General features: G+C 45.0%; 1 protein-coding gene across 1 annotated transcript; it reads right to left on the bottom strand.

Annotated features, from left to right (window-relative positions):
- Positions 1-9,340: 9,340 nt before the first annotated feature.
- On the bottom strand, positions 9,341-15,369 carry LOC127296767 (pumilio homolog 23). The gene is made up of 11 exons (XM_051326981.2): positions 15,141-15,369; positions 14,740-14,978; positions 14,242-14,605; positions 13,859-14,164; positions 13,602-13,766; positions 13,305-13,448; positions 12,052-12,171; positions 11,791-11,970; positions 11,241-11,389; positions 10,195-10,377; positions 9,341-10,104 (listed from the first exon to the last, which is right to left on the bottom strand). The coding sequence occupies exons 2-11, from the start codon at positions 14,952-14,954 to the stop codon at positions 9,534-9,536; spliced, it is 2,397 nt and encodes a 798-aa protein (XP_051182941.1). The 5' UTR covers positions 14,955-14,978; positions 15,141-15,369; the 3' UTR covers positions 9,341-9,533.
- Between the last annotated feature and the right edge of the window lie 1,886 nt (positions 15,370-17,255).

Here is a 17,255-nt window from a genome sequence, read left to right as displayed (position 1 = left end):
GAGCGTGTCGAGGCAGTGGCCTCAGACTCGGCTTCTTTTTCAGAGGAAGCCGCGGATTTTTGAGAACCCGCGACTTCAATCTTAGGGCGAGAAGTACCATGGTTGTCATCGTCGACAACGGTACATTCTTCGACTTCTCCACCTTCAGGAAGAGGAGGAAGAGAAGCCAGAACAGGGTGGTTCTGCGAAAAACAAAGAGTTTCGACAAAAACTTATGCAAAAAGACGCTAGCAAGATAGTAGTCGACAGATACCAAAAACTCGAGAAGACAATATAGTAGTCAAGAGGAAAAATTACCTCGGGAAGGGGATTGGCGCCACTATATGGCGTAATGCGTCAAGAGGATGGAATAGTATCCTTCTTGCTGAGCGACGAGATCCTTCGGATCAGTTTCTCCAAATCCTTCACAGGAAGGTCTTTGGAGAGCCTGTCGACGTCTTCTTCACCAGCGTACATCCAAAGGGGATTTTTGCGAGCTTGGAGAGGCTGCACTCTAATCCTAAGGAAATAGGCTGTGATCTGAATACCCGACAGTTCCTTGCCACGGGTGTTCTGGAGCTCGTGGATGCGAGTCATCAGCGCCTCTGTCGCCAATTTCTCATCTTCCGTGGGTTCAGCATCCCAGGAATGGCGGCGGAGGATCTTGGCTCCTCCGTCGAAAGGGGCGATATTGTTCTCCACTGAGTCAGAGCTCTCTTCATGCACATAGAGCCATCTCTTGCGCCACCCTTGGACGGAGTCGGGGAATTTGACGTCAAAGTATTCGACGTCAGAACGAACACAAATGACAACGCCGCCAATGTTATATGCAACGTTGTGGGAGCCATTACGGCGGAGGCAGAAGATGTGTTTCCACAGAGCCCAATTAGGTTGGACTCCGAGGAAGCATTCGCAAAGTGTGAAAAAAATCGACACATGAAGGATGGAATTGGGCGTCAGCTGATGCAGCTGAAGCCCATAGACAAAAAGAAGACCTCGAAGAAACTCGTGGATAGGGGGAGAAAGACCGCGGATGAGATGGTCAACAAAACTGACCCGGTACTCGATTGGAGGCGATGGATAGCTCTCCTCCTTGGGGAAGCGCAGCGCGTTCTCCTTCTTGGTGAACCCAAGCTTCTTCAGCAGGTTCATATCCTGATTCGAGATCTTGGATCTCTCCCATTCCAGATCTTCGGTGGCCATCTTGGATTCGGGAGTGCTATGCCTGGTCAGACGCGCGCGTGGTGGCATCAATGAGCGTGGAGGAGAAAGGTGCGAGCGTGGTTGAGCGCAAGAGGCAATGGGAGCAGCGGAGGATTTTGCAGAGGAGAAGCAGAGGTGCGGCGCGAGCGAAAGTTTACAAGGAGGAAGACGATGACCTTAAATAGAGGTGCGGTGAATCGACGCACCGTTGGATGAAGAAATTGTGAGGTAGATGGTGCACACGTGGACAAGGGGTAAAAAAGTAATTTCACTAAGAAGAGAAAGAACATGCGCTATAGTGCGTGCGCCAGGAAAAGTGGAGGACGTGTGTCCCCCACTTGCACGACGTGTCAACTTGATGAGAAATTTGGGCCCGCAAGACAGAGAGAGAACAGTTCTCGCGTTTTCCCGATACAGCGGTCGTGGCTATCGTCAGCAATGATGTCACCTTGGCAAGAGAAAAATTAGGCTAAGCAGCTTCATAAATAATGGCGACGGCAGAAAATTGTTGATTATTTCGAGAGCCTTTGGTCAAATACAAGTTTTTGATCAAATGCTCGGGGGCTACTTTGGAACAATGAAAAACTCGAGAATGACAAAATAGAAATGTCGAGAGCCTATGATCAAATACAAGCATTTGCTCATAGCCTCGAGGGCTACTCCCATCGGGAGCGCTGTTCGCGCACCCGATAGATATGAAAACTCCGAGAAAGAAGGAAAATATAGCAACGTAAGGCGTTGAGCCTACACCCAAGCACAAGTCCTTGGCTGTAGCCTCGGGGGCTACTCCCATCGGGAACGCTGTTCGCGTGCCCGATGAAATTATAAAAAAGAGAGAAATAAAGAAGAAAAGGTGAGCATATTTCGAGTTATATAAATAACTCTACATATACTCCCATCGGGAGGGCAATATAAGTCATCCATTGACTCAATAAAATGTGCTATTCCAACAGCCGAAAAAGCACTCGACAATATATTCTCAGAGCGCCAAAGTTGCGAACAATCTCTGAATGCCGCAAAACTTTGTGAAGGTAAGACCCCAGATCCGTTCTGAGTGGCGTGGCACCGTCTCTGACGTCGGTTTGCTACTTTTTTCCGTATCAACAGATACGAAGAAAAATCCTAACGGACGCGTTAGGTACCCGATAAAATATGACTGGGACTCGACAGAATGGTAAGACCTTAAGCGGCACCTATCGAAGTTTACACCAGTATCCCGAGATCATGTCCAGGGACGTGATTTTGAAGTATGTTTTTGCGGATTGCCACTAGAGCAGTTAACTAGTACCTGATCCGTCAGATGAACTAGCCCCAACTACCATTATCCCTGTACAATATATAATTTCGTATCCAAAGATATGTGGTAAAGTTCAGAGCTATTGAATGAATATAAAGTTGGAGATTTTCCCTGACTCTGCGATTCAAGCAAAATCTCGGGGGGGGGGGGCTACTGACATAGGCATCCCCAATGGGCCTGTCGAAGATGGTACCCGAGGTTTACTGAAGGCCCACGACCCGAAGGATAAGAAGAATCGGAAGCCCAGATTACTATTAAGGAAAGCTAGAGTTGTATTAGGAGATAATATTTGTAATCTTGCGGGATGAGTTGGAAACCCTCCCGGACTCTGTAACTTGTGTATTACAAATACCTCGGCTCCACCTCCTATATAAGGGGGAGTCGAGGGACAAAGAAAGCATCGATTCATTGTCTCACAAACCCTAGTTTTCATATCGTCGAGCACTTTTCGGCTGAAACCTTCGAGATCTACTTGCCCTCTACTTCCGACTAAAACCCTAGTCTACAACCCGTAGGCATTGACAAGTTAATCCCTTGTCACAACCATTGTAACAACGCGAAAGCGCCCAGATAATTCCAGACAAGCAGCAGTAGGCCCTGTCCTCGAGCAGGTGTTCCGAAGCTGGGTAAATCGCGTACCACCATCCCGAGTGCTCTCCGCCCTATGGCCCCTACTTCTTCTCCCCCTCGTGAGGATACCTCCTCCGTGGTATTGTCGAATAGGCAACGACACATGTCAAGGCCGCATTAGGGGCTTCTAGTGGGCCTCTGGGCACTATCCGTAGGATAAGTTGCCAAGCTTCTAGTTGCAGCTCATCGCAAGTGACTTGGGATCGCTCAGCATGCCGCTCGCTGTGGAGCACGTACTCCCGACGAAGTTCAAGATCAAGGAGGGAGGCCCTGCGGAGAAGGTGGCCATCCTGTTGGGCGAGTGATGCGAGAACAAGGTTCATCTGCAGTCGAAGGGTGGCAGGTTCTCCTTCTACAAGGGCTAGAGCGAGTTAACCTAGAAAGCACTCATGCAAATAGATGAAACACTCATCTTCACCTACAAGAACAATGTCTTCCAGCTGCAGATGTAAAGAGAGGGCACCTCCATCAAGGTTGTGTGGGACTGCTACAAGCATGTCTGCCGCCCTTTAGATTGACCATGATGGTTGATATTCATAGGATGGAGTGATGATCGACGCCATGCCAATTCATCCTGCTTTTGTTGATCTGATGATGTTGTGTTGTAGTACTAATGCTAGTCTGTAGAGGCTTAGAACATGCCTTTTGTGCTAGGGATGTGTGGCCCTGGTGAAATTAGTAGGTTTAAGAACATGTATGTACTTGTCTGATGCATCTAGTTAGATACTAAGTATTCTTTAAGATATCTATGATATGTAGCATGTATGGCTCTTTGTTGTGTTTGATGTGTGCTATGTATGGTAACCTCGCCATATTTACAAGTGGTGAGCAGACATCACTTGTGTGTGCCCAAAATAGCAACATGGTTGCAACCAAACACTTTTTTGACTCTGCTTAGTTGAAACGGATTTTGTAGCTAACCAAATAAAGTGGCACCTAGCACTAGTAGGAAAACCCTTATAGGCGGAGCTTAGTTCTGTGGCGCACCACTAAAAATGCGCCACAGAATATTATTTTGTGGCGCACCATTCTGGGTGCGCCACAGAAATAGCTTAATTTTGTGGCGCACGCTTCAGTAGTGCGCCACAGAAACTATGTGGGGCCCACATCCTGCCACCACCAATTATTACTTTAGGTATTTCTGTGGCGCACATGGCGTGCTGCGCCATAGAAATAACTCTTTATGTGGCGCACGTGCTTCGGTGCGCCACAGAAGTAGTTGATTCTGTGGCGCACCTGCTCGGGTGCGCCACAGAATTAAGGTAACTTATATCATCTCGATCGCCCGTGCCCTCCCCCGCCTGTTCACCTCTCCCCTCTCCCGAGCCCCTCCCCTCTCCCCTCTCCTCCGTCGCCTGGATCCGCCGCGCGCCGCCATGGTCGTCGCCATCGCCATCGCCTTCCTCCGCGAGGGGCGCATGCCGCCACGGTCCTCCCATCCCCGCCACCTGCAGCACAAGCTGCCCCTACGGCGAGGAGGGCCGCCGCGAGGAGGGGCCGCCGTCGCGGCAAGGTGGAGGAGCCGCCGCCTCCTCCTCCTCCACCCTTGCCGTCATCTTCAACCTCGTCCTCCACCCCTGTCATCGGTGATCTCTCTCCCCTCCCCTCCTCTCCCTCTTAATTCCTCTCCCGCGCGCGCACAAGGTGCTCGACGAAATCTTTCTTTGTCTTTGTGCTTCTTCTTCTTTATTCTTTATCTTTGTGCTTCTTCTTGCAATGTGTTGTGCTGCTTCTTTGTTCTTTGTGTTGTGCTTGTCTTGTTGGCTCATTGCTTTATTCTTTGTGCCGAAGTTCTTTGTCTTTATCTTTGTGCTGAAGTTCTTTGTCGAAGTTGCTGTTGGCTCATTCTTTATTCTTTGTGCGAAGTTCTTTATCTTCTTCTTTATTCTTTGTCTGATTCTTCTGTTAGCTGTGCTCATTCTTTGTTGGCTATGCTCATTGTTGTTGGCTCATTCTTGTTGGCTATGCTCATTCTTGTTGGCTGTGCTCATTGCTGTTGGCTCATGGCTGTTGGCTATGCTCATTCTTTATTCTTTGTTGGCTCATTGCTCATTCTTTGTTGGCTCATTCTTTGTTGCTATGTCTCTGTACATATTTACTTGATGGATTCTTGTGAGCTTATGGTATGCTACTATGCTACTGGTGGGCTTGTATACATACATATTTGTAGTTGCTCTTGGTTGGCCTAAGAATGCTCCCTGGCCAGATGCTTGATGTCTTGGCTCAGCCAATGATGCAAAGGCTGAGGCAAAAACTTGGATAAGAACAGATACTAAAATGTGTGATTTAAATGGAATGCTTATGATGGTATACTAAAATAGAGATATCCACAGTAGGGGATCATGTAAATGAATGCCACTGTGGTATCCTTTGAAGAAAATGGGAAGTTTCTGATGGTTTAAAAGACTAGGTGATGCTAGGTTATTAAGTTGGCTGTCAAGGTTGGTTTTATCTGGTTAACTTGGATAGGCTATGTGTTCTTGCTTACTTATGCATATCCATCTCTCTTTGGATTGACTAGCTCAGGCTTGGCCTCTCTCTTGCCAGCATCACTTGGTTACTACCAAGTGATGAATAATCCCTTATGATACCCCAGCTTTGTTTTGAACTCAACTAAGTAATGATAAATTTCTATTTCTTGTTGGCTTTGATGAAAATGGAGATATCCACAGTAGGGGATCATGTAAATGAATGCCACTGTGGTATCCTTTGAAGAAAAAGGACTGTTTCTGATGGTTTTAAAAGGCTAGGTGGTGCTAGGTGATTCAGTTGGCTACCAAGACTTGTCTCATCTGGTTAGCTGGGATATGCTATGTGTTGTTGCTTGTTTAGGCATATCTATCACTTACTGGATTTACTGGTTCTTGATTGGCCTCTCTTTTGCCAGCATCACTTGGTCTATATACCAAGTGATGAATAATCCCTTTGGAGCATCTACTCCATGCATGCTATGTGTGTTTGAGCATCTTGACTTATGTCACCATGGTTGCTGGTTTGTTGGTGTTTTTGTACTTGCCGATGATTAGATGGTTGGTCGATCACTCGTACACTCGGGGGTGGAGCAAGTGAGGCTTGGTGTGATGGCACAAATATCAACTTGTGCATCCTACCTGGCCTCACTTACTCCATCCCTGGATGTTAATATTTGTTTCGACCAACAAAGTATGAGGCATATGATATCTAGTTGAGATACCACTTGGCTCTTTCTTCCATTTTAGTGCCGATGATTAGAATGTTTGGTCACCTATACGCCGCAATATACTTTGTAGACGAGCCCCCCTTTCCCTGGCCGCCGTTCCGTGAACGAGTCCTTGACGAGACAACAACGCCGACATGCCTCTCCGGCGCAGCACCACTTTTCTTCTCTCGCCGTCCAGTACGTGAACGGTCTTTGCATCAAGTACTCGTTCACTGGACAGCGAGGGACTGCCGTGGTTCTGCGCCGGAGATGCAGATCGGCGTTGTTGTGTCGTCAAGCACCCGTTGACGGAACGCCGACCGGGGAAAGGGGCCCTTCTGCAAAGTATACGGCGGTGTATACTGCAACTATGGTTTCTGACCATAGTATTTGTGTTGACCAACAATGTATGAGGCACTTATTCCATTTTGTCATTCCATTTGCTTTGAGATTTTCAAAATGCCGATGATTAAAATGTTTGGTCACCGTACACTCGGGGGTGGCGTAAGTGAGCCTGGTAAGATAGCACAAATATCAATCTCTTGTGCATCCTACCTGGCCTCACTTACACCATCCCTGAATGTTAATATTTGTGTTGACCAACAATGTATGAGGCACTTATTCCATTTTGTCATTCCATTTGCTTTGAGATTTTCAAAATGCCGATGATTAAAATGTTTGGTCACCGTACACTTGGGGGTGGCGTAAGTGAGCCTGGTAAGATAGCACAAATATCAATCTCTTGTGCATCGGACTTGGTCTCACTTACGCCATCCCTGAATGTTAATATTTGTGTTGACCAACAATGTATGAGGCACTTATTCCATTTTGTCATTCCATTTGCTTTGAGATTTTCAAAATGCCGATGATTAAAATGTTTGGTCACCGTACACTCGGGGGCGGCGTAAGTGAGCCTGGTAAGATAGCACAAATATCAATCTCTTGTGCATCGGACTTGGTCTCACTTACACCGTCCCTGAATGTTAATATTTGTGTTGACCAACAATGTATGAGGCATTTATTCCATTTCTCTTGTGCATCGGACTTGTTGGTCTCACTTTCTTCCATTTTCATCATAGTAGGAACTGGATGAAGGACCCCGATGCAAGCGAGCCTGGTGGGTAGAGATGAGGGAGCAAAGGAGGAACCGGATGAAGACTACTTTGTAGGATGAAGACTACTTTGTATCTCGAAATTGTGAATTTTGTATGAATTAAGAGTTGTATGCAAAACATTTGACACTTGCCACTATATATGTATCTCGATCGGGATCTAAGTAATGTGATGATGATGTCTATGTTATATCTGTGCAATGTACATGATTTTTATATTATATCTGAATGTTGCTGTATATAACCTGTATATCTGTATATTGCTGTCTATAAACTGCATGTGTACAGCAGGCAGCACAAAATCATGTATAATACAAGCAAATTCTGTGACGCACTGCAAACCAATTCTGTGGCGCACTCTTTTCTGTGGCGCACCTAAGAGCACGTGCGCCACAGAAACGTTAACTCTGTGGCGCATGGGCTGGTGCGCCACAGAAAGCTTATTTTTGTGGCGAAGTTTCTGTGGCGCACCTCCCATGCGCCATAGAATCCATTTTTGGTGCGCCACTGATGAGGCTTTTCCTACTAGTGTAGGTACTCATTAATGCAACCCAAACTATTAAACAAAGTATAAAACATGGCATTTTTTTGCACCCGGGAGCATATGCTCCCGGTATTGGAAATAATTTTTAAGCACAATTTACAACGTAAAAATTCTAAATAAAAAATTGGCTTGGTACATCTCGACATTATATGTGATCATAAAGTGTTTTCAGGGAAAATCGACATTTTTTGTGTCGCATGCAAAAAAACAAATTTTGGTGATTAAAAAAACATTTCACAAGACATTTCTTTAGTTTTTCACACATGACATAAAAAATATCAATTTTTCGCGATATTTGGCGTGGATACATATAATATCGACAGATACGCATTAAACTTTTATCTAGATTTTCTTAATATTTTAAAATATTTTCTCGAATATCAAGAGCATATGCTGGTAAGTTTAAGAATGCTCGTAAGTTTAAGAGTGGTTTTCTCCAATAATCTATTTAAGACAGGCTATGCCTCCTAGAGCCTGCCTCCAAAGAACGCAAAAAATAGCTCAAGCTACCAAACACGCCCAGTAAAAATCAATCCGGCGGTTGGAGGCCAATGTAGCAGCTCGAAGGATAAGAAAGACGAAGCCGCCGTATCGCAGCATCAAGCACTCGTTGAGGATAAGACTGAAAATCTACCAACATTTCTCCATTGCCATGCACGGTTCACTCTCGTAAAAAAAACCTCGTGGTAGCGTTGGCAGCTCTGTCGCTGTCACTGGCCTGCTGCCGGGTGGTCCGGGCTTCGGAAGATGGAGACGGGCTCATGAATGGGCTCACCAGTAACGGACTTCAGCCCACGCGGTAGGTAGATCAAAACTGGCTGGGTTTCATACAGTAGGGCCCACTAGCAGCAGGCGGAGGAGTCACGTGGCGACACCACGTAGGCAACCGCGCGCTGCTGGATTCGACGAGAAGAGCAACGAGGTGCTCTGGAAGGAGCACGTGGCATGGCAATGTGCCTCGCGTGGACCAAAACTTATTCAGTCCAACCACTCAAAGAGCACGGACGCCAAATCCTATTTTGCTCGTCGCACGGACAGCTTGCATCGATATTCAATAGTCCTCATTTTCCAGGGAAGAGACAACAGATGCGCTCATTTTTAGCGTTGAGTTTGGAATTGGATGGTACTGCCAATCATGTAGGCTGTAGCATGACTATTGTTAGGGGTAACGAGGTGTTACATACATGCACGTGAGTTTGTACCAGTCGCAGGCCACAACCCTAGTTCCGAACCCTAACCTCATTGACAGGGCCGCCAGGCCTCTAATACATCTTTGTTTCCGCTCTAAGTCAAGGCTTTCGTGTAATCGTGTGAGATCACTGTGCCGCCAGACTAGATTCAGGTCGGAAGAGGAGAACGATAACTGAAATTATCGGAAACAAACATGAGAAGACAACTGGATTTTCGGGAACTAAACTAGCATATTGCAAGTAAATATCCTTTCATGCATCTTACAGCTCACGAAGTGGCCGAGTTATAAAAAACTACTAACAAAATTGTTTGTTTGACCCATGTGGTTTGCAAGAAACTGGGGCGGAACTTACCATGAATCCTGCTTTTTTACAACTTGCTCACATGATCTGGGATCAGTTAGTTCTTGGCTGAAATCTCAGGCTTAAGCAGTTTCCGGACTTCCCCTGCAGTCAGTTTATCCTTACCAGCCAGAGCAGCAAGCTCAGCGATAGACTGTTTCTGTTTGACATTGTTCCTGACAAACGGTGTGTTAACGCTATCACCAACAAACCGCCTGCCATCTGATTGGCCAGAATTGGGTCTTTGATGTTTTTGTTTCTTGGAACTTGGTTTGTCCGAGAGGAAACCAGATGATTTCTTCTTGCCACTATTATTCAAGAAAGCTGTGCTGGTGGTTTCGCTCACGAGTTTTTTGCTGCTCGATTCTCCCTCAAACATTGCCTCAGCAGATTTTTGCCTCTTCGTATTTTTCTGAAATTGATCGGGCTTATTAGTGCTGGCATCCATAGTAACTTTGTCGGCCTTCTCTTTGTGTTTACGCTTCTTTGTGGGACTTTGAGGAGAAAGAAGTTGATCAATACTATGACCAATAGGTTTACTGTTTAGCCCAAATTCAGCTTGAAATTCCCTCTGAGTTGCATCTTTCGAAGTTTGCGCAGCTCTCCACTGATCGGGTCGTCTCGAGTATCTACAACGAAATAGATAGCAAGTGTATAAACAATGATTAAAAAAACTTAGACCACAGAAAAACGCATAGGAAAATAGAAAAATGACCAACCTATCAACATCCAGCTTCTTTAATAAGTATATGGCATGTCTTGTCCTAGATAGTTCATTTTGCATAGCCAACAGCTCCGACACGATGGCCTCTTTATGGGAAAAGTTACTGGCTGCAAAGCATTTCTCCACCAAGAAAGAACCAGAAGGATTCATAGCAATTTCCCCATAATGGCCTAGCAATCTGTCAGGTCACACATATGTGTAAGTCAGGCTGTTTTCACCATGCAGTACCATGCCAAAATAGCATTTTGAAAGTAAAATGACACATGAAGTATTAAGATAATTCAACGTAGTAAAAATAGTAGGCGTACCTCAGCTCGACAACTAAAAGAGAATTACTATAGCAAGCTAATGTAATGTTGAGCAATACTGGAATAGCACGACATCAAAATGCATTATAACACTACCCAAACCAACAAACAATATATAAAACCCAAACCAAAAAATGCATTATAAACTTACCGAACGCAGAGTGATATTACTATGTATTTATATGATTATAGCACGACAATACAATTCAGGAAGGTCAAGGGTGCTTGGCACCCCAATGAACCGATTTTCTATTGTAGAAATAGTTTGGGTTTTTCAGTCAAACATCATTACCTGACCCTAGTATGTCAGAGCCAAACACCCTCTCTAGTGTGCCTTGCCAATGTTACCAATGTCAGTACTACTGCAACCTTCAAGTCTTGAAGGTTATTTATCACGATGTAAGAATGGTCTAACAGGAGGCTCAGTGCTAATGCCATAAACAAATAACAAGTTTTTGCATTGTTGATGCATTATTATTCTTATTACTACTTGAAAATGATAAAGAAGATATTGTATCACCAATAGTTCCCTAGAGCATTGCTTCAATACACAAAATTACCATGGAACCAAGATGAAGTTTTCTAAGGTCTTTTCTTACAGTAGCATTGAGCACATCCATTGCAATATAAAATTTGAGAGAGAAAACATATATGTTAATTGAGTCTGTCACGACAGTGTTCAGACATGAGAGAAGCAATCTTTAAGGAATTGAGCTATTCAGGAAAGGCTTACTTTGCAAAAACTTTGAATTTTCGCTTTGCTGTTGCACTGGAACATAGGAATGCCTCAAGAACACGGCTGCCTCCAGAGTCCTTGGCAATCTGGAGGATCTGACCATCGTCCAAAGCCAACAAGCTTGCAACATATTGCCGAATATATTGCTGTGCGCAAAATGGAAGCAAGGAGTCAGGTCTTAGCAACATTCTCATCATACTGTTCAGGAAACAAAAGTAACGACTTAAGTGAACATGTCAAGAGGGATAAGAGTGACTTGTAATGTACTGACTGTTGCTACATTGTTGCTCAAGATAGTCAATTATATATAACTTAGCGTAAGAGGAAAAGTAAAGAAAGATGCACAGTAAAGATCAAGCAGATATGCTCTACATAGTTAACGAAATGAGCTTGTTATGGACCACAAAACAGCTTGCAATATAGCAGAGAGTGTTGATGAATGCTATCAGCATAAAACTAATAAACTGGATATTTGTAAACCTGGACCAGTAAAGTCATGCAAAGAAAGTTTGACAACAAATTTAATGAACATGTCAGTAATACATACATGTGGGTATTGAAAAATTGATTGCAGCATCAGGCAACCAAGAACACTCATCTTGACACCAGGTGGCCATTTCCAATATGATTTCTCCCGAAGGAAATTCTCAAGAAAAAGTAAATGTGCAACGATGCTATCAGGAGATTCGGAATCTGGCGCTATTGCTGCAGAAAGAGCTTCAGAGCTCTGCAGTTCAGACAAATCATATACATTTAAATAACAGATATTCTCAAATAACAAACCAGAGATTTCAAGTTGAAAGAAGACCTCAAGGCGATATGTTTCAAGCCGCTGGCATGCCGCTAAAATGGAAGCCACCACTCCTGTTTTACCTAGCTCAAGCAACTCCTTGATTTTAGGACCAAGTTCCTCCCAGATTTGCTTCATCTGTCAAGAGACAAGAGCTCTACTGATACAACATTGCAATACATCAAGTGCTAACGCAAGAAAAAACCAGGCTGACATGATCTCAAGGAGAAATTTGACATAGATTGGATATATGTTGTATACTACCTATCACATATATGGAGAATTAAAGTAATAGGTTTGGATACATGAGGGTGCGAACAAGTAAATTCTGCCTTCGAACATAACAATTAATAAATATGCAGCATTAATAACTGAGAAATGGTAGAGCTGTCAACTGTTTACTTCACAAGAGATTAAAAAAATGTCAAATGCACAAGAGATGGTCATTTTCTAACAAATGCACAAGAAATAGTTGACTGGACACAAATTATCCAAATACCGTTTAATGAATGTTTGAAGTTTAAACTATCTCCTGAAAAAGGATGCCTATTAGTTCAACATCAAGATCTACAATAACCATTTTAGCGCAATAAAGAAAGCAATGATGCTAATAGAAGTCCTCTCCTCTAGGTCATCAGACTTCAGCAATGTTTCACCATATGTTAACTTAGTGGAATGCAAACTATGTAATGGGCCTTTATTTCAGTATAATAGATTCTCTAAGGTTCTAGAACTCAGTAATCACTACTAGATCAGTCACCTAACTTTGTAGTGATCATACAGTAATCAACCTTGAACTTGGTTATTCTATCTAAGTAATGCCTTTATATATGTACATTTATATGGAATCAGAATGGATGGTTAGAGTAGAGTAGCAGCAGCAGCCACCTCCGGTAAACACTAAATAGTGCCTGTCGTCAGAGCGAAAAGGACTAGCTAATCATGGAGCAACAGCAGCCGCTAGCTACCTCCACAAAAAGGAGATGTGGCAGCAGTAGGTCCAGTGCCAATGCACAACAGTTTTACCGGTTATCCAGGGTATCAGCTGGTTATACCCAATCATACCGACTGCCGGAGGGTCATCCTGTTATAGTGATCAATAATTATACCAGGCAAGTACTCATTTTTGCATGCTACTTAGTGAGGGCACCTGTTGCTAGTACTCAGACGGTTTTAGAACACTGATTTGCTAAGAGAACATTTAGATTGGCTTATATGCTACAAAACTAACAAAATGCCAGAGAAACTTCTGAATGTAATTTACGTTATACCTGATCTGCAGTTTTGGCTGATGAGATTAAAGCTTGTACGACATAATTACCACAATGGTGAGATGAGATTGCAAATAATGCACCCTTAAGAGTGCCTATAAGCATATTGCTGCGCAGTTCCTCAGGAGCAACATCTATAATGACCTGCAAGCCATTTTCATTCAGTGAATATTTTTACATATACCAAATTGCAAAGAAAAGAACAAGGGGCAGAAGATCCCCATGGTGACAGATTCTTATGAGTATAAAAGATATGAATTGAATGCCAATGAGAAACAAGAAAACAAAAAATATCACCTCCAAGAGATGACTATAAGCAGTGTCTTCAAGTAAAGCAACGATTTTATTCTTTTGTTCACTGTTATCTTCCTTCTGAGCAGTGTCATCCTCATCGTAACCAAGAAGAACGGATATAATGTGGTTCAACTCATGATCATCGCCAGCAGATAATTTCAACACAGTCTGCACAAGGATATGTTCAGATTGTTATTAAGCAAAAAAAAAAAAAAGAACAGCTCTATGCTTTGCAACAAATGGTGACAAGAGACACTAACCTGTAAAACAAGGCTACTGTTCTTCTCAGTTAGTAACGTGGAAATGCCATTTTCTGCCTTTTGTAGCATTTGCCTGACAAAAGTTTTAAACATGTCTGAGAAACCATGTTCAAAGTTTACCGGATTCTGGTCGCCTGATCTGCTTGAAGCACAGCTCAATCGTTCAGCCAGAACAGCAGATCTCTTAGTCGTGTGGAAATCTTTCAATGAATCTAATGGGACGCCCTTACAAAGACAGAGAAGCGTCCTTAGAACATGAGATCCATAGCAGCTGCACATCACATTAGTAGCGTCTGCAGCAATAACCTGCAGCAACAATTAAAATATGAGTTCCGCTACATAGACTGCAATTAGGGCACAAAGCACAGCTGAAAAGAGAATACCTTGCATATCTTGCTCAATATCTCTTGTACAATGACCCTGGAGGTCCCATCTTCAAGATGTGTTGCCAGTGACTTGAGAGCTGCTTCAGCCACATGAGATCCAAATTTGTCCATGGCAATAACAGGAAAAGACTGAATACAGCTGCGGAGGAACATGCACAACGGCTCCAACTCACAGCCTTGGACAAGAATCTGCAAGGTGTGGCTTATAACACCATCAGTGATGAGTTCGAGCTCTTTCCCTTTAGTTTCCTCCAGAGCATTAGCGCATATAGTCGACCGGTCCTCCAAATCGATCTCCTTATTGTCAAAGAGATTCGATATCTCCAGAAAGTACTTTGCAGTTTCAGGTTCAACCTTTTTCCTGAATATTGTTGAGCACAAGAAAGAAACCTTTAGCACTTGACATCCTCATATATGTATAAATAGGTTATTATCTCATCACGGCATACAACAGGAATGTAAATTCAGACTTTGAGAGAGTGTGCAGAGTCGTACCTTATTACATTCGTTGAAGCATCGGCGGATTGTGATGCATTCTGATCCTTCGTACCCCTGAGATTCATAGCACTATCCGAGTGGTGGTCCTTGGCACGCCCTTTCCCTGTGTTCCCATCCTCCCTGTTGTTCCTCTTCTTTCTGGGCTTCTGGCCCAGATCCTTGCTTCGTTTCTTAGCAGGAAAGCTATCATCTAGCAAATCGCCTTGTCCCATGCCTTAGGTGTGCTTAGAGGACAACTGCAAAACCACAAGATTCAACAGGTATGGAGCAGAATCAGCACTCTGAAAAATTGCCAGCCTATACAAAAAAAAAAAGAAAGGAATATTAGCATTTTTCACATGCTCAAGTCGGGCTAGGCTTGGCAGGTCCCAGACGAGATGGGGGGAGGGGAAAGTGACCTGCAGAGTGCAGCTCCGGGCGGCGGACGGCGGAGCAGGCTGCTCGGCGGAGGCCAGAAGTGTGGCGGCGCGCAGCGCCAGGTCAGGAGGTCGGAGAGGTGAAAAGACAGAGGGAGGCGCAGTACGGCGGCACGGTGAGGCGGCGCCGACGCTGAGGGAGATGGTCGATCTAGGGTTGGGGACACGCGCGCTAATGACTGGAATATTTTCGGTCCTGGCGAGTTATGTCTGGATCCCGCGATGCATAGACGGTTGCTTTCGGCCCATATACCATAGCAGAACAAGGCCCATCAATTTTTCTATTCCAACGAGTCATAATGAGCAACCGTTTGTGTCCGCAGTGACCGGAAATGCGTCTGGCACCAGGGCGACGCAAAGTGACCGGGCCGTCCGCGGAGACGCAAACCTGGCCCAAATATGCGTCAGGTTTGCGTCTCGGCGGACGCTCAGCGGTCGCGGAAAATGTCCGCTCGGTCCTCGCACGGGCCCGCCTGGCAGCGACACAACTGCTTCGTCTTCCGCGGCATTACTTCCGGGCGGCACGCTGCAGCCTTTGCAGGGCCGCGTTAATGGCGTGCCTCGGCTTCCGCGAGCGTGCGCAGTGTCGATGCGTCTTCTCCGCCGGTACTGGCACCGAGGCGTCGCGTCGGCAGTCTGCGACCGCGTTAATGGCGAAGCCTCGTGTGTCGCGCGTAGTAAATGGCGACGCCCCGCGTGGCGCGGCCGTCTCCCTGTCTCCGACCTATATAAACAGGGGCGCGAGCATATCATCTCCTAAACCCTAGCCGCTGGTGCCGTAGCGGCGCTTCCGCTCAGCCCTAGCAGATCCGCCATGAGCAGCGCCGGACGCGGCCAGGTGATACGCGTACAGCACGCGTCCGTTGGGAACCCCAAGAGGAAGGTGTGATACGTACATCGGCAAGTTTTCCCTCAGTAAGAAACCAAGGTTTATCGAACCAGTAGGAGTCAAGAAGCACGTTGAAGGTTGATGGCGACGAGATGTAGTGCGGCGCAACACCAGGGATTCCGGCGCCAACGTGGAACATGCACAACACAACCAAAGTACTTTGCCCCAACGAAACAGTGAGGTTGTCAATCTCACCGGCTTGCTGTAACAAAGGATTAGATGTATAGTGTGGATGATGATTGTTTGCAGAGAACAGTAGAACAAGTATTGCAGTAGATTGTATCGATGTAAAAGAATAGGACCGGGGTCCATAGTTCACTAGAGGTGTCTCTCCCATAAGATAAATAGCATGTTGGGTGAACAAATTACAGTTGGGCAATTGACAAATAGAGAGGGCATGACAATGCACATACATGATATGATGAGTATTGTGAGATTTAATTGGGCATTACAACAAAGTACATAGACCGCTATCCAACATGCATCTATACCTAAAAAGTCCACCTTCATGTTATAATCCGAACCCCTTCCAGTATTAAGTTGCAAACAACAGACAATTGCATTAAGTATGGTGCGTAATGTAATCAATAACTACATCCTCGGACATAGCATCAATATTTTATCCCTAGTGGCAACAGCACATCCACAACCTTAGAACTTTCTGTCACTGTCCCAGATTTAATGGAGGCATGAACCCACTATCGAGCATAAATACTCCCTCTTGGAGTTAAGAGTAAAAACTTGGCCAGAGCCTCTACTAATAACGGAGAGCATGCAAGATCATAAACAACACATAGGTAATAGATTGATAATCAACATAACATAGTATTCTCTATCCATTGGATCCCAACAAACACAACATATAGCATTACAGATAGATGATCTTGATCATGTTAGGCAGCTCACAAGATCCAACAATGAAGCATAATGAGGAGAAGACAACCATCTAGCTACTGCTATGGACCCATAGTCCAGGGGTGAACTACTCACACATCACTCCAGAGGCGACCATGGCGGTGAAGAGTCCTCCGGGAGATGATTCCCCTCTCCGGCAGGGTGCCGGAGGCGATCTCCTGAATCCCCCGAGATGGGATTGGCGGCGGCGGTGTCTCTGGAAGGTTTTCCGTATCGTGGCTCTCGGTACTGGGGTTTCGCGACGAAGACTATATATAGGCGGAAGGGCAGGTCAGGGGGCCACACGGGGGCCC

Source organism: Lolium perenne, chromosome 1, assembly GCF_019359855.2.
Source record: "Lolium perenne isolate Kyuss_39 chromosome 1, Kyuss_2.0, whole genome shotgun sequence".
Classification (NCBI taxonomy): domain Eukaryota; kingdom Viridiplantae; phylum Streptophyta; class Magnoliopsida; order Poales; family Poaceae; genus Lolium; species Lolium perenne.
Note: the sequence above shows the minus strand (reverse complement) of the source record. Positions and strands in the feature narration are given on the sequence as shown.